Raw genomic sequence first — 27,832 nt, 5'->3', positions numbered from 1 at the left:
AATTTTCTAAGAGAAAAATAAGTACTAATGTAACCAGTGTGCTAGTTTATTATTAAATGAGAAAATGCTGTACTAAAGCAATCTATGTGCAAGTTTAATATTCTATGAGAAAAAGCGGTGCTTATGCAACCAGTGTGCCGGTTTAATAATCTAAGAGAAAAATAGGTACTAATGTAACCAGTGTGCTAGTTTATTATTCAATGAGAAAAAGCGGTACTTAAGCAATCTATGTGCAAGTTTAAAATTCAATGAGAAAAAGCGGTGCTGATGCAACCAGTGTGCCAGTTAAGTATGCTAAGAAAATCAAAGTACTGAAAGTACAGAAAGGCTGGCTACCACAAAACACTGGTACATTATTACGGGTACGTCAAATTTCCTAACCATCGTATAGGGAAGGAACGTGACTAATCAATAATCATTAACAGTCCGGTTTATAGCCGGGTTTGAGCCCAAAATTTCCCTCATACCGACAAGAAAATCGCCGCATCTGATCAGTGTTCATACATTCATACATGATGTGTGTGTGTGTGTGTGTGTGTGTGTGTGTGTGTGTGTGTGTGTGTGGTTGGGATTGCATATCGAAATATAGATGCGGAGTTTATTACCTTTATATTTTATCTGATATAATGTCCCTCAATGTTTATTATCGCTTCTTTAGAAACATATATAAACGGTTATGGCACGGCAATTGTTCAATAATAACGTGAACACAGGTTCACGGTTGAAAAACTAGGATTAACAATAGATAAACTAGGGTTTTCGAATGTAAAACTAGGTTTTTCTACTACCACATACCCATATTTTCGAGCGAAAACACGCCCGTGAACCCATGTTTCAACTAGGTTTTTCAATAGAACTTTGAATTTCGGCCGTTATTCTAAGTTCACGAGCGTTGACCTATGTTTACGGGAGTAAACCAGGGTTCACGAGTGTAAACCATAGTTTACGAACGTGAACATATGTTAACGATCGAGAACTTACGTTTACGACCGTGAACATGGGTTTACGACCATAAACATAGGTTTACGCTCGTGAACATAGGATAATGACCAAAAGTCATAGTTTTGTTCGAGAAACCAAGTTTTTCGAACGTAAACCTAGGTTCAAGTTCGTAAACTATGGTTCACGCTCGTAAACCCAAGTTCATGCCCGTAAACATAGGTTCACGTCCGTAAACAATGGTTCTCGGCAATCAAATTATCAAATAATTACATTCTTGGTCGAAAAACTAGGATTATCGAATACTAACATAAATTTTCGAGCGAACACACAGGATAACGGGCGTAAACTATAGTTTACTCTCTTGAACCCATGTTTACGTCCGATAAACTAGGTTTCTAGATTGAACTTTTACTTTGATGCACAAGTTAATCAAGATGGTTCATCTCAACAATACTCTATGTTCGCCTACGTTTGATATGGAAAACCCATAATATCTAAAATTTTGCAAACATCTTTCCCGCACAATTTTCATTCAGTGTTTTGTGGTAGCCAGCCTTGCTGTACTTTCAGTTCTTTGATTCGATCATGAATCTGGGTTCACATTATAATTGGGCAACTGGCGTGCCATAACTTTTTATATATGTTTATAAAGAAGCAATAATAAACATTGAGGGTCATTATATCAGATAAAGTATAAAGATAGCAAACACAACATCTATACTTCGATATGCAACCCCCTCCCCACCCACACACATACATAAACACATTTATGAATGTATGAACACTGATCAGATGGGGTGATTTTCTTGTCGGTATGAGGGAATACCACTATAAACCGGACTATTAATGATTATGGTCTAGTCCTGTTCCTTCCCTAATACGATAATTAGGAAAATTGCCGGACCCGTAATAGTGTTCCTCCATTTTTTGAAAAGTATTCCATTCCTACCAAAGGCTGCTTTAACTAATTTTTCAGGAAGGCGTAGGTTCAAGCCCCACTAGGACCAATCTTTGTTCATTATATTTCTTCTTTCAAGTAAGAAAAAGTGTTTTTTTACAATACTTATTATCATTGATTTGTCGTACAAAAGCGGACATTTTTCATTTGATTAGCCATTTCTTGCTGTTTAAATTGAATTTAACCTGAAGGATGAATGTTTAGACATCTTTGAAAATACATTGTTACATTTTGCATAAGTTCTTGATTTTGCATCTATTCTTTAGTTTACAAAGTTTGGAAGAAATGTAGGTAGGTCTTACTTCTGCCCTGTGGTTCTTTTTGAATGTAGAGAGCAAGGCTATAATTCTTAAGAGTTGGAGCTTAATTTCTGTCCGATTAAATTCTCTTACTCGAGGCTCCCAAGAAAAATTGTTATCGACAATTTTATTTTGTGTTTTATAATTGTTACGCAATACTATGAGGTTTCTTTTAGAAAAATATGAGGTAAAATGACTTCTCTGCGATCGTTTTGCGCAAAGCCTATCACTCTGAAACTTGTCTCTGTTTCAGCTGGAGGAAAAAACATAATTTATACAAGATTTACAAATAAAAAAAAACAATCAAACAACAACGACACAGTAAAAGTCGTTTAAAGATGCAACACAGTGCGAAACAGTGTTAACTTCAGGACTGTTTAAAATAATGCATTTGTTAAACTTTACCGTTACGGGTCCACTATCTTAAAATAACCTGAAATACAGCTGAAAACGTGTGTTTAAACAAAAATCGCTTACATCTACGCCCTTTAAACAAAATGGTGACAAGGCACTTTTTGCAATATATCTTTCAGCATTCGCCAGAATGTTTCTAAAATGAATTTAATATAGAAATAGCAAAAAAGAAAAAAAGAAAGAAAGAAAAAAAGAATATAAAGCATGGTCACTCTTTTGACATACAACTCGTAGAAAGTGGTCATTTGTTTCTTCTCACGTTACTGTGGCAATTCCACGCAGCGATTACGTCCCTTAGTACCTATAGCAAATGATCGGAAAGAATAGATTCTTACAACTTTAGCCCTAAATATAAGACCTGACATAACTTGTATCACTATAAGTTCATTTTAATTGATATTTCATATTTCTCATTTTCCATGTTATGTCAGGTCGTCGAATAATGCGCAGTGTAACTCAAATCGACAATTGTTTCTTGGAACCAGCGTTTGTTTAATTAGCTATTTACAGACCGGGTCATAATCTATAACGAAACGGTCAACAGTCTTGAGTTATGAAAAAGTTCCATTCATACAGACATTTCATTCATAGGGGCGAATTAATTTACCATCATTATGTAATATATTCTAATATTATCTTTCTAGTATTTACCGTTAGAAAAATAAAACATTAATATAACATGTTAAAGCAAATAGATTTACTGAAACAGGTAAGTTTAACAATCTTTATACAACTCTGTGGCAAAACTGATAAACGTGGCGAACTATTTGAATTGCGCATGAAATGGTTTTGTGTTGTCAGTCTCAGCACCTTTGAACTTTTGTTGAACTTTGCAGAATTTCGATTTATGGTTATAATAGTCTGGCGAATAAATTCGCCAGCCTAAAAACCGGTGCTAATGTAACCAGTTTACTAGTTTATTGTTTCATGAGAAAATGTGGTGCTAAAGCAACCTATGTGCCAGTTTATTATTCTATAAGAAAAAAAAAACGGTACTAAAGCAACCTATGTGCCAGTTTATTTATCTATGAGAAAAAGGGGTGCTAACGCAACCTATGTCCCAGTTTATTATTCTTTGAGAAAAGGCGGTGCTAAAGCAACCTATGTGCAAGTTAATATTCTATGAGAAAAGCGATGCTGAAGATACCTATTTGCCAGATTATTTTTCTATAACGAAAAGCGGTGCTAAAGCAACATATGTGTCAGTTTATTATTCTATGAGCAAAAGCGGTGCTAAAACAACCCTATGTTCAAGTTTATTATTCTTTGAGAAAAAGCGGTGCTGAAGCAACATATGTGCCAGTTTATTATTCTATGAGAAAATGCGCTGCTAGAGCAACCTATATGCAAGTTAACTATTCTATGAGAAAAAGCGGTGCTAAAGCAACCTATGTGCCAGTTTATTATTCTATGAGCAAAAGCGGTGCTACAGCAACGTATGTGCCATTTTATTATTCTATGAAAAAAGCGGTGCTAACGTATACTATGTACAAGTTTATTATTCTATGAGCAAAAGCGGTGCTAAAGCAACCTTTGTGCCAGTTTATTATTCTATGGAAAAAAAAAACAACGGTGCTAACGTAAACTATGTACAAGTTTATTATTCTATGAGCAAAAGCGGTGCTAAAACAACCCTATGCCCAAATTTATTATTCTTTGAGAAAAAGCGGTGCTGACACAACCTTTGTACCAATTTATTATTATGAGAAAAAGTGGTGCTTATGCAGCCAGTGTGCCAATAGCGGTGTTAATTCAACCTGTGTGGAAATATTTACATTATGTGGACGACGCACAGGAAACAAATGTGACAATAAGTAAATGTAGCAAGTGATGCGACTTTACATTTCAGGATATAAGTGGAGATAAGATCTGTCAAAATATTTTGAACATTGTCAAGAGCTACTTGAACATCATTATTAATTTACGAGCCGGTTTAAGTTAATACATTTACTTATGTTCACTGGACTGAAGACTCCGCACAACAGAAACGGTATAGTGGTTTCTACTTCCTGGTTTAACAATCTTAAGTGTTTCGAAATGTTGGATGGATTAATCAACATTCATTATTGAATGCTTATTTTGTGGTTTACCGTCAATAAATAAACAATGAATATTTTGTGGATATTTTACCTTTGTACAATACTTTGTCATTGGAACTTTGTTTCGGGTAAGTAATAAAAATATTGTTTGACATTTTTGAGTGATCAGATACGCTGATAATAGATATATTGTCGTGACTGTACAGAGAGAAGTGTAATAATTTATGTAATTGTTTTATTTTAACATTTAGAATACAAGCCAAACGGTACCTGCGACCGTAGTGACTACATTTGAACAATGATGCCCCTGGATACCTACATAGATGTTTGTTCAAAGTGTGTTTGTGTGCGTATTTGTATGTTCGGGGTTAGCTTCTTTAGAACAATTTTTAAGTCATATAAACGGCGGCGTCTTGTTGTAACAGCAAATCTAACTATATAGTACTGTCTCAGTGGAATATCACATCGTAGATACGTGAAATGATACCCCGTCCAGACACAAAATACAGACACCAGCCTGACCTCCCGCCTGACCACTCCTATATCTATCCTCCTAATACTGAGCTACTGGTACTGTTCGCGTCCTACCACTAGGCTGTCGAGGAAGTAGCAATGTACTGAACATTGAACACACTATTATCTCGTCATCGCATTATTTATACAATTTTATAAAACAGGAACAAAACCTAGAGTTTATCAGAGTTTTTCTATCTTTCACATTTTGTACTTGTACACTTCCTTTGTGTGTAAAAAAAAGTCTTACGGTGATAAGGTCGTGTGCGAAATAATCTGTCGTGTACACGGCACGATATCTCGTGTGCCAGATACACTTTCTCGTGCGCATGTGGATTTACACTCAACATTGGTACAATTACTGTAAAATAGTTATTGCGTACACCTGTTGTGAGTCTCTTTATTTCCCCCGCTGTTGTAAACTTATGTTTTTAATCCTTAATTATGTGGATATAAGTCAACTGTTGAGCCCTGCATCTGCAGGGCAGACCATGGATTCAGCTACGCTACCATTATGATGCATGTCATGCATTAAAGAACATTCTTTTAAAATAAATCGATATAATGTTTAAATGTGGTCATCATTCCATGTTAGATTTAACAGTACACTTATCAAGAAATTTCTAGAAATGATAATATAATGAACTCTTCATGCGGAGAATGTGATATTTGATGGTTCTCTCTCCATTTATCACCATATTTAAGGAAAATAGTTGAATACAAATAGGTTTTATATAATTGTTGCATTTGTTGATTCAACCTAAATTTTCAATTGCAAGTGTGTTTACACTAGGTTACTTTGGTCATTGTCATGGATTGCTGCGTCTGGTCAGTATAAACACTCTTTAAAGCAATATCGTGTGCATTTTTTTTTCTTATGTCACCTTTTTGCTTTCGGATGAGTATGACCTTTCTTATATAAATAACGGGTATATCGGGAAGAAAAATTTACAACGCTAGTAGGTCGCGACTAGGTTAATCTACAACAGGCCAAATATCCTCACGCGGTGAATCTCAATTTATCTTTTATTAACAAACAGAAAATGTACTAAGACCTAAAAATAGGTCCACGGGTTCACGTTACCTTTTTTAGATTTCTAATTTCAGTTCACCTGAACACGCTGTTTAAGTTGAGCTGTTACGGTCGTCAACAAATTATCTGTTTATCCCTTACCCTGCTAAATTTTTACAATAAACTTGTCCATCTTTCTGTTGGACGGTACCATTAACTGTTAAAAGGGGTGCATACCACAAAGTTACTAAATGGCAAACAGAGCAGATCATGATCAGACTGCACGGATGTGCAGGCTGATCATGATCTGCACTGGTCGCAAATGCAGAATCAATCGTGTTCAGCTTGGCAAGGGTTAACAGTCAATGTCCATTTAAGTCCAATCTTAATGAACCTTAGTGAGAATGATACCCTCAATAAAATCTCCGACGAGTTTATTAACCTGTTATCTGGAGTCACTTGGTGATTTAAACCTAGACTAATTTTATAACTTTTTTTATATGAGATGAAAAACTAGGTCACTAGGTTAATTCATAGAAAAAGCCTGGTTAGCTCCAGAGAGACCACTTATTCCAATTAACCTTCATACGCTTCCTGTAAATCTTTGTCTCTATAAAATTAAGGCCAAGTTTAAAGTTGGTTATATGAGGCCAAAAACTCACTAGGTCTGCTAACATCAGAATCTAAATAAATCTTAAGACTAGGTCACATGAGGTTAAAAACTAGGTCACTAGATCAAACTTTGTTAACACTGTAGAGATCACATTTTCCATTAGAACTTCATAAACAATGTCAGAATGTTCTTCTCTATGAATTCCAGGTCTAAGTTAAAAACTGGGTTACCTGAGGTCTAACTAAGACACTTGGTAAAATCACAGAAAAAAACCTTATTAAAGGTGGTCAATCACATTTGAGCAAGATTTTATGACATTTCAGTTTTCATATATTCTGTCCCAGATTTATGTAAGGAACAAAAAGACCCAATTACATAAGGTCAGATTCCTGTTGGAAATGTATATTTTATTAATTTTTATTATGCCCCCACTTTTGGAGGGGGGGGGGGGGGATATAGATTTGCCGTTCCCCGTCCGTCCGTCCTTCCGTCCGTCCTTCCGAGAATGTTGTGTCGCGCCTAGCTCCAAAAGTATTTGACCTAGAGTCACAAAACTTTACAGGAATGTTGGTCAGCATGTGTAGTTGTGCATCTGGGGTTTTGCGTCCGGATTCATTCAGTCGTGTAGGAGTTATGGCCCCTGACTTTGTAAAAATTGGTCATTTTAATGTTGTGTCGCGCCTAGCTCCAAAAGTATTTGACCTAGAGTCACAAAACCTTACAGGAATGTTGGTCAGCATGTGTAGTTGTGCACCTGGGATTTCGCGTCCGGGTTCATTCAGTCATGTAGGAGTTATGGCCCCTGACTTTGTAAAAATTGGTCATTTTAATGTTGTGTCGCGCCTAGCTCCAAAAGTATTTGACCTAGAGTCACAAAACTTTACAGGAATGTTGGTCAGCATGTGTAGTTGTTCACCTGGGGATTTGCGTCCGGATTCATTCAGTTGTGTAGTAGTTATGGCCCCTGACTTAGTAAAAATTGGTCATTTTAATGTTGTGTCGCGCGTAGCTCCAAAAGTATTTGACATAGAGTCACCAAAGTTTACAGGAAAGTTGGTCAGCATGTGCAGTTGTGCACCTGGGGTTTCGCGTCCGGATTCATTCAGGTGTGTAGGAGTTATGGCCCCTGACTTAGTTAAAAATTGATCATTTTAATGTTGTGTCGCGCGTAGCTCCAAAAGTATTTGACCAAGAGTCACCAAAGTTTACAGGAATGTTGGTCAGCATGTGCAGTTGTGCACCTGGGATTTCGCGTCCGGATTCATTCAGTCATGTAGGAGTTATGGCCCCTGACTTAGTTAAAAATTGGTCATTTTAATGTTGTGTCGCGCTTAGCTCCAAAAGTATTTGACCTAGAGTCACCAAAGTTTAAAGGAATGTTGGTCAGCATGTGCAGTTGTGCACCTTTGGTTTCGCGTCCCGATTCATTCAGTATTGTAGGAGTTATGGCCCCTGACCTAAGAAAATATTTGTGCCCTTTGTCATGTAGTGGGGGCATCTGTGTCCCATGGACACATTTCTAGTTAAATGTTATAATTACCTCCCTTTATTATATTGTAAAATTATCAAAAAAGTTGACTATTTCTTTTGACTTCAGTATAATTTCTAGATTTACATTTGATAAATATTGGAATATTTCAACTTCAAGAAACAAAAGGCAAAATTAAAAAAAAAAAGCATGTAGCTTCAGAATTCCTCTATGTTCAACTTATATTCGTTGCACAACCAGACAAAGGGAGGTAATAATTATTTTGCAAACTTGTATTTCTTTTGAGTTTTGACAACATATATACTTGTCAAGACAAACTTTTGAAAACTTTTATACAATAGAGCTTATGTTCTTATCATTCCTTTACTGAATTTATACTTATGCTAAGTTATCGCTGTCTTGGTTGAGCAACCAAGTAAAAATACTTCCTGTGAAAATCTGTAATGTGTTTAGTACACAGTGATCCAAGTAAGTATAAATGATCAGTTGGTCAATTTTCGAAAAAAAATATCCATCAGTTGACCAAAATTTGATTAACCACCTTTAACACTAGATACCACATTTTCTATTTAATCATTATTTATAAATCTTTGCTCTATGAAGTGTAGTCCAAATTAAAAGCTGGTATATCCGAGATGTTGAAGTAGTTGAGTAGATTAAACCCAAAACAAACAAACAAACAAACAAACAAAGATTAAGTCCTGTAAACGCCCTGTTAACTCTCAGGAAACAACATTTCCTTCTTAGTCCTTATAAAAGTTTGTCAGAATGTCCAACACTAGGTAACTGGTTAACCCGAGGTCTTACACTAGGTCACAGCTCAAATGGTAGGAAACCCTTGCAAATATTGCAGCTCACCATTACCCCTTGTCAGAATGGCTTTCTCATGGTCAAGTTTAAAGATAACTGAGATTAAAAACTATGTCACTAGGTTAAATCAAAGAAAACCTAGAGCAACGATTTCTATCTGATCTTCATAAAATCATGTCAGCACATCTGTCTCTATGAAATTTGTGACAAGAATGAAACAAGGTCTAATCATAGAAACCCCATGTTAAAACTTTAGAGGCCACATTTTATGCCTTATCTTCATAAGACCTGGCCGGCACGTTTGTTTGTTTAATATTTTTTTTTTCTGATTTATATTCATCAACCATTTTCCTTGAATAAAATAATGAGTTTGAATACAAACTAGTCTAACAACAGATAAAGTGAGAATTTATTTTTACGGATATTAACCTCTTCGCAACAAGCATATCAGAATCTACCCAGTGAAACACTGCAACATCCGTATATTGAACACTTCAACCTCCGAATACTGAACACTTCAACCTCCGTATACTGAACACTTCAATCTCAGGATACTGAACACTTCAACATCCGTATAACTAAACATTGTAACATCCGTACATCGAAAAATTCAACCTACAAATACGGAACACCGCAACCTCCGTATGCTAAACACTGCAACCTCCGTATGCTTAACACTGCAACCTCCGTACACTGAACAGTGGAGTCTTCGTATACTGAACACTGCAACTTCCGTCTACTGAACATTGCATTATCCGTATACTGAACATTTTAACTTCCGTACATTGAACAATTCAACCTCTATATTGAACTTTGCAGCCTCCGTATACTGAACACTGCAACATCCGAATACTGAACACTTCAACTTTTGTATACTGAGCATTGCAAACTCAGTATACTGAACATTGCATTATCCGTACACTGAACATTTTACCTTCCGTACATTGAACAATTCAACCTCTATATTGAACTTTCAGCCTCAGTATACTGAACACTGCAGCCTCCGAATACTGAACACTTCAACTTCTGTAAACTGAGCACTGCAAACTCAGTATACTGAACATTGCAACATCTGTATACTAAACACTGGGTTGTCTGTATACGGAACACTGTAACCTCCGTATAGTGAACAATGCAACCTCCGTATACTGAACTCTGCAACCTCTGTTTACTGAACTCTGCAATCTCTGTATACGGAACATTGCGACCTCTGTACATTGAACAACTCAACCTCTGTATACTGAACACTGCAACATCCGTTAACTAAACACTATGACCTCTGTATACTGAACGCTGCAACCTGTGTATACTGAACACTGCAACATCCGTTAACTAAACACTGTGACCTCTGTATACTGAACGCTGCAACCTGTGTATACTGAACACTGCAACATCCGTTAACTAAACACTGTGACCTTTGGATACTGAAAAGTGGAACCTCTGTGTATTGAACACTGTTACCTCTGTACTGAACAGCGAAACCTCCATATACTGAGCACCTCTATAGCCCGAGCTTTTGCGTCGCCTTTAGACCGAACAATACTACCCTCTGGACCGAACACCACTGGAAAGATTCAGATATGTTTGTTGTGAAGAGTTTAATTACAAGCAACATGGCATATGACCTATTAAGAAGAGCATTTGTACCTTTATAGAGAGGTGTTTGCTGGATATGTCATCAACAGGGGTTCTACTGTATTCCATTCACATGACAAATCACCTTTTATTCTCATGTAAAATTAAACAGTAGCTCTGAAAAGTTTAATATCATAAATGATATTGACACATTAGTGCAAATACACGGTGGGGAAACCACGTGACTAACTTGGATAACGTGCACGCAAAAGTGCTAAAAATAGGCCCGCTTCAGGTATGTTTTTTTACTATAACTTTTTTGATCCGCAATTGTTTTAAACGAGATAACGTGCATAAACCCCGCAATAAAAAGCTCTTTCAGCGCATATAGTAACTTGATGAAACTCCCTCCCGTTTTTACGTAATCATTGCCCAACCGATTCGAAAGATGCAAAATATTTTGGTAACGAACACGTCTGTTCACAAGTTACGCACCTAGCACAGATTCTGCAGAGAATTTTCGCTGGAATTTAGGTTTAAAATAAAGCTTGTCATTGTCCAAAGTCCTGTACCAAATATTTAACATGACTATTCAGGAATATTAAAGATATCGTAAGACAAAGGGTGCGGTAACGTACACGTTGCGGTTTTTCAGGGGGTGACGTACACGTCATTTTTCCCCAGAGGGTAACGTACACGTCAAAGACTATTTATCATGCATGTAGAACATCTTTGTCTTTAAATGACTGAACTGTAAACATTTTGATATTGTTAAAAAAATGCAGATGCTGGGAATAGGCTGTTTTTCTTTCGGTAGGTTAGTATATACAGAGATGCTACAGTGAAAATGAATAGCAGTTGGAATTTTATTGTCTAAACGTGTATGTTATTTTGACAAGTAGACATTGTTAGCAGTTGCCATTTTAATTGTTAACTTTTTTTTCCAAATATCAAAAGTTAATTAGGTTTCTGGGAATAAACCATGTAGTTCTGTCTGTCAGCAGGGTTTAATCAAATCCATATGTTCAAATCTTCTTGATGACCCGTTGAAACATTTTTTATATTGTTAAAAAGATGCTGGAATTAGTATGAATTCAGAACGATAGCATGTTTGATAACCATGATTTTTCTTCATTAAAACGTTAGAATACAGAAATTTTTTTTTGTTTAATATGACAGCATGCACCTTATTTGTATCATTGACAAACTTTTTAGTTCTATCATGCATGGGACCATAACAATCAACCAATAATATAAACACGTTGTCGTTAAAATTATCGTGCGGGAGTAATATGTTATTCTTTCTGTAGGTTAGTGACAGTTTGTTGGTCAGCTAGTTATTCATTTAGACCTCCTTACTGAAACAACATATCAGTATTGACCTAAATTTCGCATATCTAAGGACATAGTCATTCCATGGTTGATTAAATTATAAATGCTGACATATTCTGATAATATAGATCTATAAATGCGTTAATTACATCCAAAAGCTTTAAAGTAACAGCCTCGGTTAAGTTTAGGTTGTTCATTCACAAAATCAAATACCTTATATATTTTGATAATGATTTCATTATTATATAATTTATTGTACAGGTTTAAGCAGTAACGAGATTATAATTAACTATTAAACTAAACTAAGCTATATTGGATCGCAAAAAAAAAGTTAGAAAATGTCGCAAAAAATCTGAGTTTTTTTTTTAAACAAGTACAGTTGACTTAGACAGTTTTTGTGTCGCCTACTACAAAGAAGCTGCGACATATAGGGATCACTTTTCCGTCGTCTGTCCGTCTGGCGACCAGCTGGCGTCCGTCAAGCTTCTTGTCCGGAGCATAACTCAAGATGTAATAAAGGTGCTAATTTGTTACTTCACACAATGATCGAACACAGTGAGAGAATGTGCAGTATCAAAGAACCATAACTCTAGGTGGTCCCATTTTTCAATTATCTCCCCTTATCCTTATAAAAAAGACTTGTCCAGAGCCCAAGTCAAAAACTATTAGAAGAATTGACTCGATACTTTACACATTGACAGAAGAGTGCAGTGTGATGGTCACATTTTTAAATAACCTCCCCTTATCGTTATATAGAAAGCTTGTCTGAAGCCCAAGTCGAAATTATATAAAGGATTGACTTGATACTTTGCACATAAATAAATAGAGGTCCAATGAAAGGAAGTACAGTGTCCAAGAACCATAACTCTAACTCACCTTATTTTTGAATAACCTCCCTTTATCTATCAAAAAACTTGTCTGGAGCCAATGTCAAAACCATACAAAGGATTGTCTTGATACTTGATACATTGATAGAGGTCAGTGAAGCAAAGTGCAGTGTCAAAGAACCTTTACTTCAGCTGACCCCATTTTTGAATCACCTCCCTTTATGCATGAAAAGGAAAAGCAAGAAGCTTGACTGAAGCCCAAGCCAAAAACTATGAAGGATTGATTTGCTACTTTGCACATTAATACAGGTCAGTGAAAGAAAGTGCAGTGATAAGGAGTCATAACTCTTACTGACTCCAATTTTAATTACCTCCCTGTATGTATAAGAAACCTGTCTGGAATCCAAGTAAAAACAATATAAAGGATTGACTTGATACTTCGCACATTAGTAGAGGTCATTCTTCTTCTCTTATGTGTACTACTCTAGCATTCGTCCCCAGCAGGCGACACGTGCGATCTTATTATTCATATTGAAGCGTAATAATTTTTGGACAATAAATTTACACTGCGACTATAAGATCTATTATACTGACTTTTATTTGACCTGATATACAAAATATAAACATGTCAAAAAGAGAAGTAACAAGTTTTTTCTGTTGTTATTTTTAGACAATGGGTCGTCGAAAAAGTTCTTCCCATAACAGTGATAGGTTCACGCACCACTATGTCTCTTCTCGTGCGCCTTTAAATTACTTTTTCTCCGAAAAGACATTCCACACTCCTGGCAAATATATTCATTCTCCGTGCTATAAATAGATAATAGTTTTACTGCTGTTACTCTCGGTGCAACAATGATACCTATATGCGTATTTAATACTTCTTTTTGTTTGTCTTTGATTTACGTCCTTTTTCAAAGTCAGAATCATATGGTGCGGACAACTAAACTAACTATCGTAACTGGAAAGAACAAGTACTAGGCTTCCATCCCCCGTAAGCAACTGTCAACTTTTTCACTCAAAGATACATGGTCAGTTGCGCATATGATGGATTTAGAGCAAAATAATTTCAAAATTTTATCATTTTACCTATTTATGTATAGATATACAAGAGCAGTAAATGTGTAATTATTTCCAAGCTTGGATGAGGACCGACGCTACTCATTTTCACTGTAGCATTTCTGTATATACTAACCTACCGAAAGAAAAACAGCCTATTCCCAGCATCTGCATCTTTTTTAACAATATCAAAATGTTTACAGTTCAGTCATTTAAAGACAGATGTTCTACATGCATGATAAATAGTCTTTGACGTGTACGTTACCCTCTGGGGAAAAATGACGTGTACGTCACCCCCTGAAAAACCGCAACGTGTACGTTACCGCACCCTTTGTCTTACGATATCTTTAATATTCCTGAATAGTCATGTTAAATATTTGGTACAGGACTTTGGACAATGACAAGCTTTATTTTAAACCTAAATTCCAGCGAAAATTCTCTGCAGAATCTGTGCTAGGTGCGTAACTTGTGAACAGACGTGTTCGTTACCAAAATATTTTGCATCTTTCGAATCGGTTGGGCAAGGATTACGTAAAAACGGGAGGGAGTTTCATCAAGTTACATATATGCGCTGAAAGAGCTTTTTATTGCGGGGTTTATGCACGTTATCTCGTTTAAAACAATTGCGGATCAAAAAAGTTATAGTGAAAAAACATACCTGAAGCGGGCCTATTTTTAGCACTTTTGCGTGCACGTTATCCAAGTTAGTCACGTGGTTTCCCCACCGTGGTGATGGTAGGATATGAACAAAGTAGATTGTGTTGTCACCAGTGTTACAGTAAGACTTTAACCGTTGCCATTTGTTGCTACACTTGCGACTAAACAGAATGCTGATACTGGTAACAGGGGTGTAAGAGAAAACTTTGTCACCAATGTAACAGTCATTGCTATGTTTTTTGTTACCATAATTTTAGCCATAAAATCTGAGTAGGTAGTGTAGTGTTGTCACATACTAACCTGTACAGTATAATTTCTGTTAACAAAACCCTTTTTCCGAAGAGCAAGCACCTCTCTACAAAGACAGATTAGATAATATTGCTAGGATATTATTCTCGTAAGGGTGACAACTTCTTTACAACAAACACATTTCAGTTTTCGCTCTAAGGAAGTTGCACTGTATAATTTCGCAATGTAATGTTTGCGCGTGCGTATCAATTTATTTTTACGTTTTGTTTTCCCAATAATTTCGTTGGTCTGTATATATAGCGAGGAGGAAGTAGAGCGGAAAACGATATTTTGAGATAGCCCGTACCAACTGTAAATACTTCAATTTAGTCACAAAAGCCAGTTTAAATCTCAGGCGGAAGTAAATGAAATCCGATCATGAAGTATGTATATTATGTTAAGTATTGGAGATCAATAGTTTTATATTTGTTTAAAGTAAAAGCAAAATTCGTATTTATGACGTTCGCATTTGAATATCTTGAAGAATGTTTCGGCCGATAATTTAAATTGTCCTAATGCTTAAAGTTCCATAAGGCTTTAAATTTTATGTTAAAAACCAATGAAAAGGCTGCCCCAAAAGATGATTTGCACGATAACATGGTAAGAAATGTGCTAATTTTAATACTGTACGTGAACATTTGAGCCATACCATGGGAAAACCAACATTGTGGCTTTGCGACTAGCATAGATCCAGACCAGCCTGCGCATCCGCGCAGTCTGGTCAGGATCCATGCTGTTCGCTAACTGTTTCTCTAATTGCTATAGGCTTTGAAAGCGAACAGTATGGATGCGCAGGCTGGTCTGGATCCATGGTGGTCGCAAAGCCACTATGTTGGTTTTCTCATGGCGCGGCTTATTTTATGATTTATAGTTAGAGCCTTAAAGGGAGGTAACCAAACCAATAAAGTTCAAATAAACTTTCTATATTCATCAGTATTCAAACCTTTAACAAATAAAGAAAATAGTTATCGAAAATAGGATTTAACAACTTATTAGTAGTTTTGTATTCATGACGGAAAATATGGCAGCCACATTTAAAACAAAGGCATTATATGAGCCTTTAAATTGCACATATATATATATGTTAATGAAAAATTAATTACCTTATAAATATGATTGTTATTCTTTGGAGAAAAATCATACAGTCTCATATCAAAATGTAATTTCTTAAATTGTGTTCGGTTTGGCAATTTGTCGCAAATTTAAGCCATAAAACATATACAAATTTAGGTTAACTTAATGGTCGGATTGAATGACCATCGTGATATGAATAAACTGCGAGTTTGCACCCGGAAATTCGAACACACGACCTACCTTAAGACTGGTAGTCTGGGCGAACAGATTAGGGAAAAAATGCACGTTGCATCTTTTCTTGTAGTAAGAGATGTTACACACGATTCCACAATTAGGAGAATAGTCCTCTTTCTCCCGTTTAATCAACAGAAATTTGGCCAATTCATGCTGCATCTTTCCTTGTAGCCAGAGATTTGTGCACACGAAAAATTGGTAGTCTCGACATCGATGGTAAGAAAACCGCTCTAAAAAAAAAGATCACGAAGCCTCTCAGTCAAGACCTCTTTCTTTAAGTAAAGCGCTTAGGAACCAATGATCGATGCAGCTTTGTTTTGTAGCCAGAGATTCGGACACACGGCTCTAGACTATTAGCCTAACCGTCCCTGTTTAAACAAGACAATCTAGGAAAGTGCGCGTTGCATCTTCCCTTGTAACCAGAGATTCGTACAAACAACTCCAGGATCGTTCGTCTAGATCTCTCTTTAAATTCAGCAAGGTAAAGGTTAAGCAAATCGTTCTAAATAAATAATCTCTCCTTGCATTCCATGATTCGTAAGATTGGTACGTTAGACTTCTCGCTAAGCTAACCTTTTCGGAAAATGAACGGTATAATATGTACTTTAAGTAAGAAAATTAGTCCACACAAATCTATCCGGACAATTCCGCTTTAGGGAATGATGCCGAAGTGCATGACCTAGTTAGGTGGTTTAGCCCTCTCTCTACGAAACTTAAAGAAAACCCCGCCCTAGTATTCAGAGATTTGTGGTAACCGCTGGGAGAGTGGTGGTGTTGGGTGGGGGTGGGGGGGGGGGGGGGGGGGGGGGGGGGGGGGGAGGGGGGGGGGGGAACAAATGCACGCGGTATCTTCCCTTGACGCCTTGAGTTCATTTGATTTACAAAACGTGTTAATACTACGAACAGCTGAGCAGGACAAGAACCTATTAGTTAAACATTTTAGACTTTATGATTGTCAGAGGGGTAAATTTTCAGGATTTGGGGAAATAATTCTAATATTTTATGTCCATAACATAAAGTAGGTAGGCGGTTGGTCATGATAATCATCTTATAGCTGGAAAGGATTTGTTTATTTCGATTTTAAACACGAAGATTATTCTAGTTATCTCCGTAGAACAAGGGACTTCATAAACCAATGTCAGAAGGATAAATTCAGTCACTCAGGCTCTCCTTAAATATATAGAACACTTTTTATATATAGAATGGCCATATATAGAGTGGCTTTCGGATCGATAAGGAGGGCCAGTTCGCGAGAATTAGCAGTAAGATTTAAGAAGACCTTTTTTCAGTCATTTTACTGAAAATGCAATCCTTAGTTTTCTTTTTCCATTATAGAGTCAGCTACCGATACGCAGCTATGTTCTTTAACTTATATCCCGTAGACATGACATTTTCGAAAGTGCTATTCTATGACATATCCTTTAATGTACTTTGATATGTATAAATGTAGGGATAACAGTTGTTTTATGTTATAACATCTGCAGAATTCCTTTAGATTAGTTGGTGCCCGAGCCTGGTAGGACGAGGGAACCAATATCTCGAGTGATTCTGCGGGTGCTATAACGCGAAAGAAACACGCGTTAACGCTATCCTAGCATAAAACGTGTAAAGTGTTATAATAATATTATGTCTATCAACGTTACTAAATATTCATGAAATTCACGGGAGTCTCACGTTGATGTCTTTTTCTGTTTTAACTATACGTTTATATAGGGTCGTAATGTGTTGTTGTTTTTTTTAATTTTGCCGCGGAATGCGCGTATTCAATAAGGTGCGTTTATAGCACGTGTGCGCGGGAATCTCTCTGTTAACGCATGTTTACTCTCCTGTTAAAACACCCTCTGAAAACGACAAAAATATCCGTTTTTACAATAAAATTGTAAGATTTTCAAAAGTGCGTGCTCTAAAAAAACTGTGAAAAATGATGCGCAATGTTTTAAGACTATCTGCAAAATATACGACTATGTTCATAGATCACGAAAACGCAGTTGCGGACATACTATTTTGTTTAGTAACAATGGCATTAAAATTGAAATCCTTTCAACAGTTGTGGAATCAATGTTACTGATATTACTAACATGCTCAAATTAAATAGATTGACTATTTCTTGACCTTGATGACGTGAGTGCGCAATTTTCATTATTTTGCTAAACTGACCTACGAATACCAGAAAGCACATGAAAATTGGACAAAATGCCATATTTCGCTTTACCTTTCATATGTAATTCATTTTTTACGATGGACAAGGTAAGATTATTAAGAGTTTCATGTTCAGATTATTGATTGAACGATTTGTCACACGTTTTCGCGACTTCATGTGTAGTCTTGTAGTGATTATCAAAGAAAGATTTAAATTTGATAAAACAGCCTCTGTCCGTTTCCTAGTTTAGTACAAATAGGTCAAGGACCTATGTCTTGGTAAAAATACCTCGTAAACGGGATTACGGGATTAAATGTGTACAGTGTGAAAAATACACCCATCTCTCTCCGAAATGGTTCAAAGAAGTTATAATTAGAAGTATCTAAACTAATGTTAAATATCAAACTTTATATATTTTCAGCTAAAGTGACTTCTAGTCCAAGCATCACAAGTAATGGGCCTGTTAAGGAAGGCACTCGCATAAAGTTGACGTGTACGGCTAAATGCGATAATTCCACGTGTGAATATACCTGGACAAGTGAGTTGACATCCCCCAACAAGACAATGATTCTAGACATCCCAGTCAATCGATCTTACAAAAATGAGGAATTTAAATGCACAGTCAGAGACACTGGAGATAATGACACAAAGTCGGTTACGAAAACGTTTGATGTTTTCTGTAAGTACATACATCTTTGCAATATGGTTCGTCGTTTTCTCACTACATGTATCTATCATCTGTTATAAAATGGTTTTGTAATAACATGATTTCGTAAATCTTTAGGGATATGAAATGGCCCGCTCTAAAGAATTTGTAATGTTTTGGGAGACAAGCATATATGCTAATTTAATTTTGACATGACGAAATAAGGCAGAAAAAAAGGCACCAGCATGAAATAGAATAACATGATGCATCTGCTAGAGTTGGGATGGTTTGAGACAAACATTGCTTATTGTTATCATTACTGACGTACCCAATTTTCATTTTGGACAGAACATTAGCGGAAAATGTGAAATGTAAAATGTACATTGTAGTTAAAGTAACACCGTATTTATATAATGATTACGTAAATAAATAAATGAAAATAAGATTGAGAATATATCAGTCTACACATAAAGTTATCAGTTAACCATAACATAATACTAAATAAAATTTAAGAAAACGATTTCATCAAATACAAGGCGTATTTATGCATGACGCCAATGCCGAAACCGACAGGAGTAACATTCGGAGAAAGGGCGATAACTTTTATTTATTTCTAAACGAACCGTGAAATGAGCACTCATTTTCTTGCTGGGATCATTTCCCATTCGATGATCATAGTTGATAAAAATATGTTTTCGAGAAGTTTGGCGGCGACAGCAAATCATAAAACTCACAAGGTTCACGCATGCATGAACACTAGAAAAATAATTTAATCCTAAGATACATGTGTAGGCGCTTTATCAAAATTGATCGTTGCAGTCTTTAGATCAATGTGAAAGTATCATATCACACAACGGGAGATATGAAAAATATAATCAGAAAACCGAAATAGCACAGTTGTGCATGTGATAATATGAATTAAGGCACCGCCTAGTATTGGGGATTTATCTTTTATATATCCGCTTAGAAAGAAATATTCAACGCTCAAGAAAGTGAAACTTTGCTCTAAACTGTAGTTTACATTTAGTGTCATCATACCTCTTACAGCGAATATCATACTTTGCAAAATTTACGGAAGCCATGCCGGTGACGTCATTCAGCGTTCTCGCACTAGCTTTTAGAATTTTATTTTGTTTGTTTGCACTCCACGCAGAAACTTGACGGTCTTTACCCTTCCTTACTGTTTTAAAAGTGTTTTTCAGTTGCATGTACAGTTTTCATTACGAAAAAGAAGTAAAATAATCATGTTAGCGCGGTTTACGAGTTTCTATGACTGATTCGGGGTGCTCGGATGTTCATAAAGACAACCAGTCAGCGGATTTTACATAAACCGGAACCGGAAAACATCGAAAAAATTGCCTCAGTATATGCAAACAGCAAAGACGAATATCTATATACGGACGTTACCGTCTCGGGGATTTTCATCCCCTATTAAACAGCGGAACATATCACAAGCACAAAAATAAAAGAAATAAAAGATTTTACGCATGAGATATTAACTCACTGCGGAATATTATATATTATTCAAGTTAAATTAAAGTGAAGTCTTCAATGGGTATTTGTTTAAGGTCTTATAAAAGAAACACATATTACAGTTCTGTGAATAGGATTAGAACGAAATACAACGTCTTATAGAATTTTTCTCCCAGTAAATTCTTCTTTAGGAGGTCCATTGTTTAATATATTAAAACATGGTTCTATTATATATCATTTCCATTCTAATATGTCTCTCACATATAAACAAGTGACACTATTTCATGGTGCAGGTATGGTGGCAAAATACTGTTGGTCAGCGTGATGGTATATATCATTTTGGACCATTTTAATTTTATGATCAATTAAGACACACTTCCTCGTCGAACTGTCTCTGATGATTCAACGCCGAATGTCAGGTCTTGTACAGAAAACCATACTGACCTGCCATATAATGTTGTAATTAATCATAATAATTTAATTCTTGCTTTGTATTAGAAATGTTAATATGTTGTATGTGCATACGACTTGAATAAATATCTGGTCTGATCTGTTCTGGTAACAAGTTTCATTTTCTGATATATAACTTGTCTACAAGCAAGCGGTGAATCTATCCCTTGCTATTTGTCATGTTTGTAAACAGTGCAGACGACAAATTCACTAACCGTCTTATTCTTAAGGTTTCAGAGAGTCTACTACTTGACACTTCCGTTTTCTGGTGATAACCATCAAAAATACATTAAAGAATACATTTTTATGAGGAAATATCTTTTCTCGGTGATTTTATACTAGCAAACTCATTTAAAAGTCATCAATCATTTACATGTACAGTCAAACCTGTGTTAAAGACCACCTCTGAACAGAGACCACCTGGCTTTAAAGACCACATGTTTTGTTTTCCATTTTAACATTTACAGTGCATTTTAACCTGTAAATAAAGACCGCCTCCCATTTAAGGCCACAGTTTCGTTCTCCCAAAGGTGGTCTTTATAGACAAGTTTAACTGTAATTTAATTTAATTTAGTACATGAGCTTCGAAATGATAATTCCCATATGTATCTATACTTGTGCTAGCAATGTTTTCACAGATTTGACCCGCTGACCTTCTTTAAAACACAGATGATCCAATTTACAGAGATGACCCATGTTGGTTTGTGCCTGAGCTTGCTAGGCGAGGGTATCAACGTATAATTCTAGTATAAAACGTTCAAAAACTAATTAGTGGATAAATTGTCCCGAAACGTCATTAGATTTCTATGAAATGTGCGGAAATGTCTGCGTTGTTTTATCACGTTGACGTCATTTCCTTTTGAATTATCCGCTTTATGGCTATAATACGTAAACGCTTTGCCACGGAACGCGCATATAAAAAGTGTTTAAACAGCACGTGGGCGCGTTAATTTCTATTAACACCCGTTTCCTCTGCTGTAAAAAGACCCCGGAAAATGTCAAAACAACAGTTTGATGCTACAATTAGGTGTTTACATGATTTGGCTCAGTTTCCTAACGCGACCCGACTCATGAAGGCTGAAAAATGAAAATTGTGTGTTATTACAAAACAGTTCGTTTTCCTGACTTCACATTTATAACGTCATAGCGTCAAACGGCGTAGCGGCGCGCTGAAAATGAAAATAGGCAAATATTTAATGTATGTCGTCAAGGATGCACTTTAAAAATCCTTGGTAACGTGTTAGAATCGAAATTAAATATCTCATTTAGTGATTTGCTTTTGAATAAAATCATTGTATGTCGTTCAGATGTGTATAATTACATCATTCGGGCTGTGAGCTAGTGATGTAATTCCTTCTCATGTGAGACTCCGTGATTTATTCGATGACAAATTACAGTTTTGAATATATTAGATCTATTTCATAAAATAAATGATACGGACTTTGTTTTCTGCTTGTTTGTTGTGAAGTATAAACCATGTTCTTACAGAATATATATATGAGCCGTGCCATGGGAAAACCAACATAGTGGGTGTGCGACCAGCATGGATCCAGACCAGCCTGCGCATCCGCGCAGTCTGGTCAGGCTCCATGCTGTTCGCTTTTAAAGCCTATTGGAATTGGAGAAACTGTTAGCGAGCAGCATGGAGCCTGACCAGACTGCGCGGATGCGCAGGCTGGTCTGGATCCATGCTGGTCGCACACCCACTATGTTGGTTTTCCCATGGCACGGCTCATATAGATCTAGGCCCCTATAGTAGATCTATCTTATTTTATATTTGACAGTATTTACTATAAATATATTTGATGTATATTTGGAAAAGTTTCATTAAACGATTTTCACCCTCCATGCCAAGATTTCATTTAGTAAGTTTACTTTTAAGATGGACCAGACAAGGTGACAGTGGCAGCAGGATCTTCTATAACGGTGGTTGAAGGTGAACTGTCGGATAAAAGGAATCTCACCTGCAAGGCGCTAAATTGCAACCCAAAGTGTGATTTTACATGGACACGGAATGAAAAAAATGTTTCATATACAACAGCATTGTTTCCTACAAATAGACAAATTCTACGGGACAACAGCAGCAGCTATACGTGTACAGCGTCGAATGTAAAAACTGGATCAAAAGCTAGCTCTTCAGTCCAGATTAAAGTTCAATGTAAGTTGTCTGTTTTTATGTTTTTCTTGTAGTTTGGCAGAATTTGATAAACTGAAAATGGAGTCTGTAAATATTTAATCGGATTTTGAGAACTAGTCTAAGAATACACCACTGACTTTGGCCAGTCATCATTTTGTGATCAGAAACTGCAAGCCAGCTGCTGCAGATCAAAATGTAACAGACTTTGATTATAAAGCATAAATCATATTTTACTCATTTCAGTTATATTAAAATTCTAACACTTCTATGAAATAAAGCGCACATTGGCCAGCATGTTCCGAACATAACCGTTCCTGTTTCCAGAATGTTTGGATTAACGAGATTGCTTTTAAAATAACAGTCATACACTTAACAGAATATGTAGTGCATACTTGAGAACAGTCTTACAATATGCCTTTATAGTTTGGCACCTCTGTGGAAATTAAGAAAAAGATCAGTTAGAATAACCGTCCAATATGATTGTCACAGGAGTAACACGACCAGTTTCCAGGTTTTTAGATCACATTAGTTAGGTCTCTTCATCTGACCGTAGAAAATCCAAATTCTCAATTAGAAAAATTTGAAACTCTTCCAAGTTATTTATGCCTCTTTCTCGTAATTCCGAGCCTTCTCATTGAACCGAGCCTTTGGAAAATTTGCACTTGCAGGTATTTCCTGTTTCTAAATTTTATGTATGTTGTAAAAAATCATATGACAGATAAGCAAAAGTAAAAAGAAAATAGAATTACTTGCATTAAAATAGAAATATACGCAACAGAAAATTTTGGCACAAAATTTGCTTATCTAAAATCATTGGGGTAATATATAACCTTCTTACAGAAAACAGAAAGCACTTATTTTAAAACTTTTTTGTCCGCTAACACAATAATATATCTGTTCTTAATTTTAACAAAGAACTTTTTCAAAAAAGCCTTAATGTTTCAGAGCTAGTACAAATTATTGCAAGTCTCGGTTTTAACGAGAAAGAATTTGGCTGTTTCAGAGGGTTAGGGTCATCATGTGAAAACCTAGATTATTCATTTACAAAAATCCTTAGAATTTTTCTTCATGGGGATTTTATAAGTTTAGATGTTGGAGTACCAAACTATAGCAAAAACTCTTTTGAAACTTAAATCTTCTACTGACCAGCACTGATAAACCGGCTTAGGGGCTCGGAATAACGAGAAAAGGGCATACATGAACTATTTCCTTCAGGTGAAGAATTTAATTGTTATGACTTTATTTCAAAGTACTTGTGATAACATGGGCTATTTTCTTTGACTGGGGAAGCATCTAATTCGTATAACTAAATTTTTCAAGTACTTGCGATTTCCTGAACTATTTCCTTCAGGTAAAGTTATGACTTTATTTCAAAGTACTTGCGATAAAAATAAAAAAAAATGCATTGACTGTAATTGAATTTAATAATGGCATAACGCTTGAAGTTACACGTCTCATATTGTCCTTATGCGGAATAAATTATCCATAGTAATTAATTAGAGCCTTTCATGCAATAATGGTTGTAAAAAGAATGGTATTGCGGCGTGATCGACAACAACTGTGATTTTGGCGAATTGCCACCTTTTCTGATCCGCATGTTATCAAATCGCGTAATTAAACTTTTTTCCCCAAGAATCGCAGGAACTAACCACGAGAAGCATCTGATCGGTGAAATGTGTTAATCTTTTCATTCTTATTTCGTTACTGAAATATAATGATAAAAAATATGCTGAACTTTACTCTTACTTGTGTACTAAATGTACATATCTTATACGCTACATAACAATTTCTTATTATCCGTTTTATCGAAGCCTTCTACACGATTTAATGAGTTTAATTTGCGGAACATTAGTACTGTAACTATATATCGCAATACGTACATCGTCACGTAAAAAGGTACCGTCCTTAAACATTGCTGTTCTTTGTCAAGTTTTTAAAGGACTAACGGAATATAGTTTGTTTCTGTTTTTAGTTTCATTTTGTTATCTGCAGATGCCCCGGATGTTACTTTAAGCTGGAAGAAAAATGAAAATACGTTGATATGTAGAGCTACCGGCGTCCCGAATGATTACACCTTCAGTAAGATACAGCAAAAAGTTGAGGATGTCCTTGTTAAAAGGCATGACGTAACAGTATCGGGGGACACTGCTACCTTAAACCTTAAAGATAAAGATTATCAGGACACCGGGAAGTACGAATGCTTCGTAGACAATGGGATTATACACTACGAAACAAAAAACAAAACACGAAACAAAACGACTCAAATAGAGGTCGAAGGTAAAGGTCTTTTGTAAATAACATGCAATTCCTTAAACCTTATGAATTTGTCTTGATCGGCTTTGAAAACAACTCCCGCATTGCATTAATGTTTCCTGAGAATTGATGGTGAGTTATTACATGGTGAATGCAATGATATGTTTTCTTTGTACTGTTTTATGGAAGTACGTTTATATTTGGTTAAAAGTGCGATGTGTTGAACTTTGACACCGCGTGACTAATAACAGTATTAAACGTACATACAACTGTCTCGAAGACTCAAATATTAGTCAGTGCACATCACACAACATTTATCTACAGAACAATCGTATAAGATACAAACAAATAGAAGTGTTAGTTGATTTTGATGATATGTGTTTAAACCGCATATTGCAAGCGGACACATAAAATTGAATATTTGGTCTCGAAGTAGAACGTATACGCAAATGAAAACGTCTACAATTATAATAATACGTCAGGGGGCTAAATATCATAAGAATCTTTGACTGGTTGAAGGTGCGATCGGAAATATCTGGCTCGAGGGAAACTGTAGCTCTGTCGAGTTACCTCAGAACAGTTACCCGAGACGAGTTTTTCAAGAACTGATAATAACACGGGAATATCCTGTCTGATATGCAAGAAAAATTTGTCTTTCTTTAATTTGAATAATTTACAAAACAGGTAAAGAAATGAAACATATTCTTATTTTTTAGATTTGTTAGTGCTCGTCAGTTCGTTACAAAAAAAGGTGAATAAATAAAACCTTAATGATTTTCAAGATTTGCCAATATACTCGTCGATTCATTACAAAAATGGTTAATTAATGATACTTTTTTTTGTTTGAACAGATTTGTTACAAAATGTAGTTCTCATCTGCTTGTTACAAAAAGTAAAGTAATGAAGCCTTTATTTTTTTTCCAGATAAGCCAGTACTTGTCAGTTCGAAGCCAAGCTACAATGTATCGAAAGGGAGTTCGCTTAATATTTCATTAACCTTGTATTCGTATCCCGAAGCACAAGCGTACATTGATCATCAGTGGGCCCCGATAAAAAGTGTATTTGCAGCACCAGAAGTTGAAGTAAAATTTCACGAAATTCCTGTTAAGATAGGTGGACAAGAGATAATCCTGAATTTAAATGAGGTTTTGGAGAAACATTTTACAAAACACACTGTTTACATTAAAAATATAGTTGGAAATATTTCTACTGACGTAACAATTTTCCCAGAAGGTATGTATCGCTCTTTAAAAATATTTAACAGACATGTAACGTTTAATTTCTACAAACTATAATTTAAAGGTGGCTGATATCCGCCATGTGTATTTGATGTGTCCTTTTACTAGGTCGCCAACTCAAACACAAGCCCATGCAATAAAATCTGGCCAGTTATACGAAGTAATAGTGGGATTTACACGACTAGTTTTCACCTATAGATATCGATTGCGGGGGTATGTGTTTATCAAGGAAAATCATATTCAAGAATTGATTTGCCAGTGTTAAAAAGTATCAATGTTTGAAAGGCTACTTTAGTGTAAAAGCACATCTTACTGGCCAGTGAAATCGTAGGTTGTCTTTTCTTATGATGTAAATATGAGCCGCGCCATGAGAAAACCAACATAGTGCGTTTGCGACCATCATGGATCCAGACCAGCCTGAGCATCCGCTGTTCGCTTTCAAAGCCTATTGGAATTAGAGAAACCCTTAGCGAACAGCATGGATCCTGACCAGATGTTTGTTTTCTCATGGCGCGGCTCATATGTGGAAAAAGATGTCTAGCCTCATTGCATAAATGTGCCAAATGTAAGAAAGTTGTTAAACTTATTTTGCATTTAAGTAGGATTTTTCTAATTGATAAGTAAACATATCTCAATGTTGGCATGTTTGATACCAGTTGAAAATATTGGAAAAATTGATTTTTCTAGTGTGCAGTTAATTAAGGTATTAGATCGCTAATAGGAATGTTTACAAAATGGCCTTTGCTTGGTATATTCTGAAAGGTAACCGTGTTTTGCACTATTTTGCAATTTTTAAACAACTTTTACCGTGCCGTTTTTTTATATAAATTTTGTATAACTTATGGTATCTCCTCAAGCTCAAGTAGAGACAAATTTCAGGGTGATAGTCACTATCCAAAACGTGTGCAGAGAACTCATTTTACCATTAATTTTAATAAAATAAACATCAAACTATTGGTAAACAATTATAAAACACAAAATAAAAATGTCAATATCAATTTTTTCTATGGTGCCTCAAGTAAACGGATTTAAAGAGACAGAATTCATACTTCAACACTGAAATAAGGTCGAATGCTGTGTTTCTGTTTTGAATTTTGCTTACTCCATTTAAAAATAAACTTAGGGCAGACGTAAAACCTACCTAAATTTCTTCCACAATATATAATCTAAGAGTAAAAGCAAAATAGAGAACTTTTACGGCGTGTAGCTCAATATTTTTAAAGATATGTAACTCTACGCCTTCTGTTTAAGTAGTAAATTCACTTTGAACACCAAGAAATCGCTTATAAGATTAATCTTTTTCCATTTTTGTACAAGAAATCAATAATAAGTCCTGAAAGAAGTAAAAACTTACTAGAAAAAA

At 35.8% G+C, this 27,832-nt stretch overlaps 1 protein-coding gene across 2 annotated transcripts; it reads left to right on the top strand.

Annotated features, from left to right (window-relative positions):
- Positions 1-4,492: 4,492 nt before the first annotated feature.
- Positions 4,493-26,541, top strand: LOC123542433 (carcinoembryonic antigen-related cell adhesion molecule 5-like). Of its 2 annotated transcripts, none has more exons than XM_053544091.1 (5): positions 4,493-4,603; positions 18,694-18,951; positions 22,724-22,999; positions 24,971-25,255; positions 26,156-26,541. In XM_053544091.1, the coding sequence occupies exons 1-5, from the start codon at positions 4,567-4,569 to the stop codon at positions 26,524-26,526; spliced, it is 1,227 nt and encodes a 408-aa protein (XP_053400066.1). In that variant the 5' UTR covers positions 4,493-4,566; the 3' UTR covers positions 26,527-26,541. The 2 variants fall into 2 exon arrangements, with proteins under 2 accessions (XP_053400066.1, XP_053400063.1); XM_053544088.1 differs by having other exon boundaries at positions 4,553-4,780.
- The last annotated feature ends 1,291 nt before the right edge of the window (positions 26,542-27,832 follow it).

The sequence above is a fragment of the Mercenaria mercenaria genome, chromosome 1, assembly GCF_021730395.1.
Source record: "Mercenaria mercenaria strain notata chromosome 1, MADL_Memer_1, whole genome shotgun sequence".
Taxonomy (NCBI): Eukaryota; Metazoa; Mollusca; class Bivalvia; order Venerida; family Veneridae; genus Mercenaria; species Mercenaria mercenaria.
The sequence above is the reverse complement of the archived record's forward strand: the minus strand, read 5'-3'. Positions and strand labels throughout refer to the sequence as shown.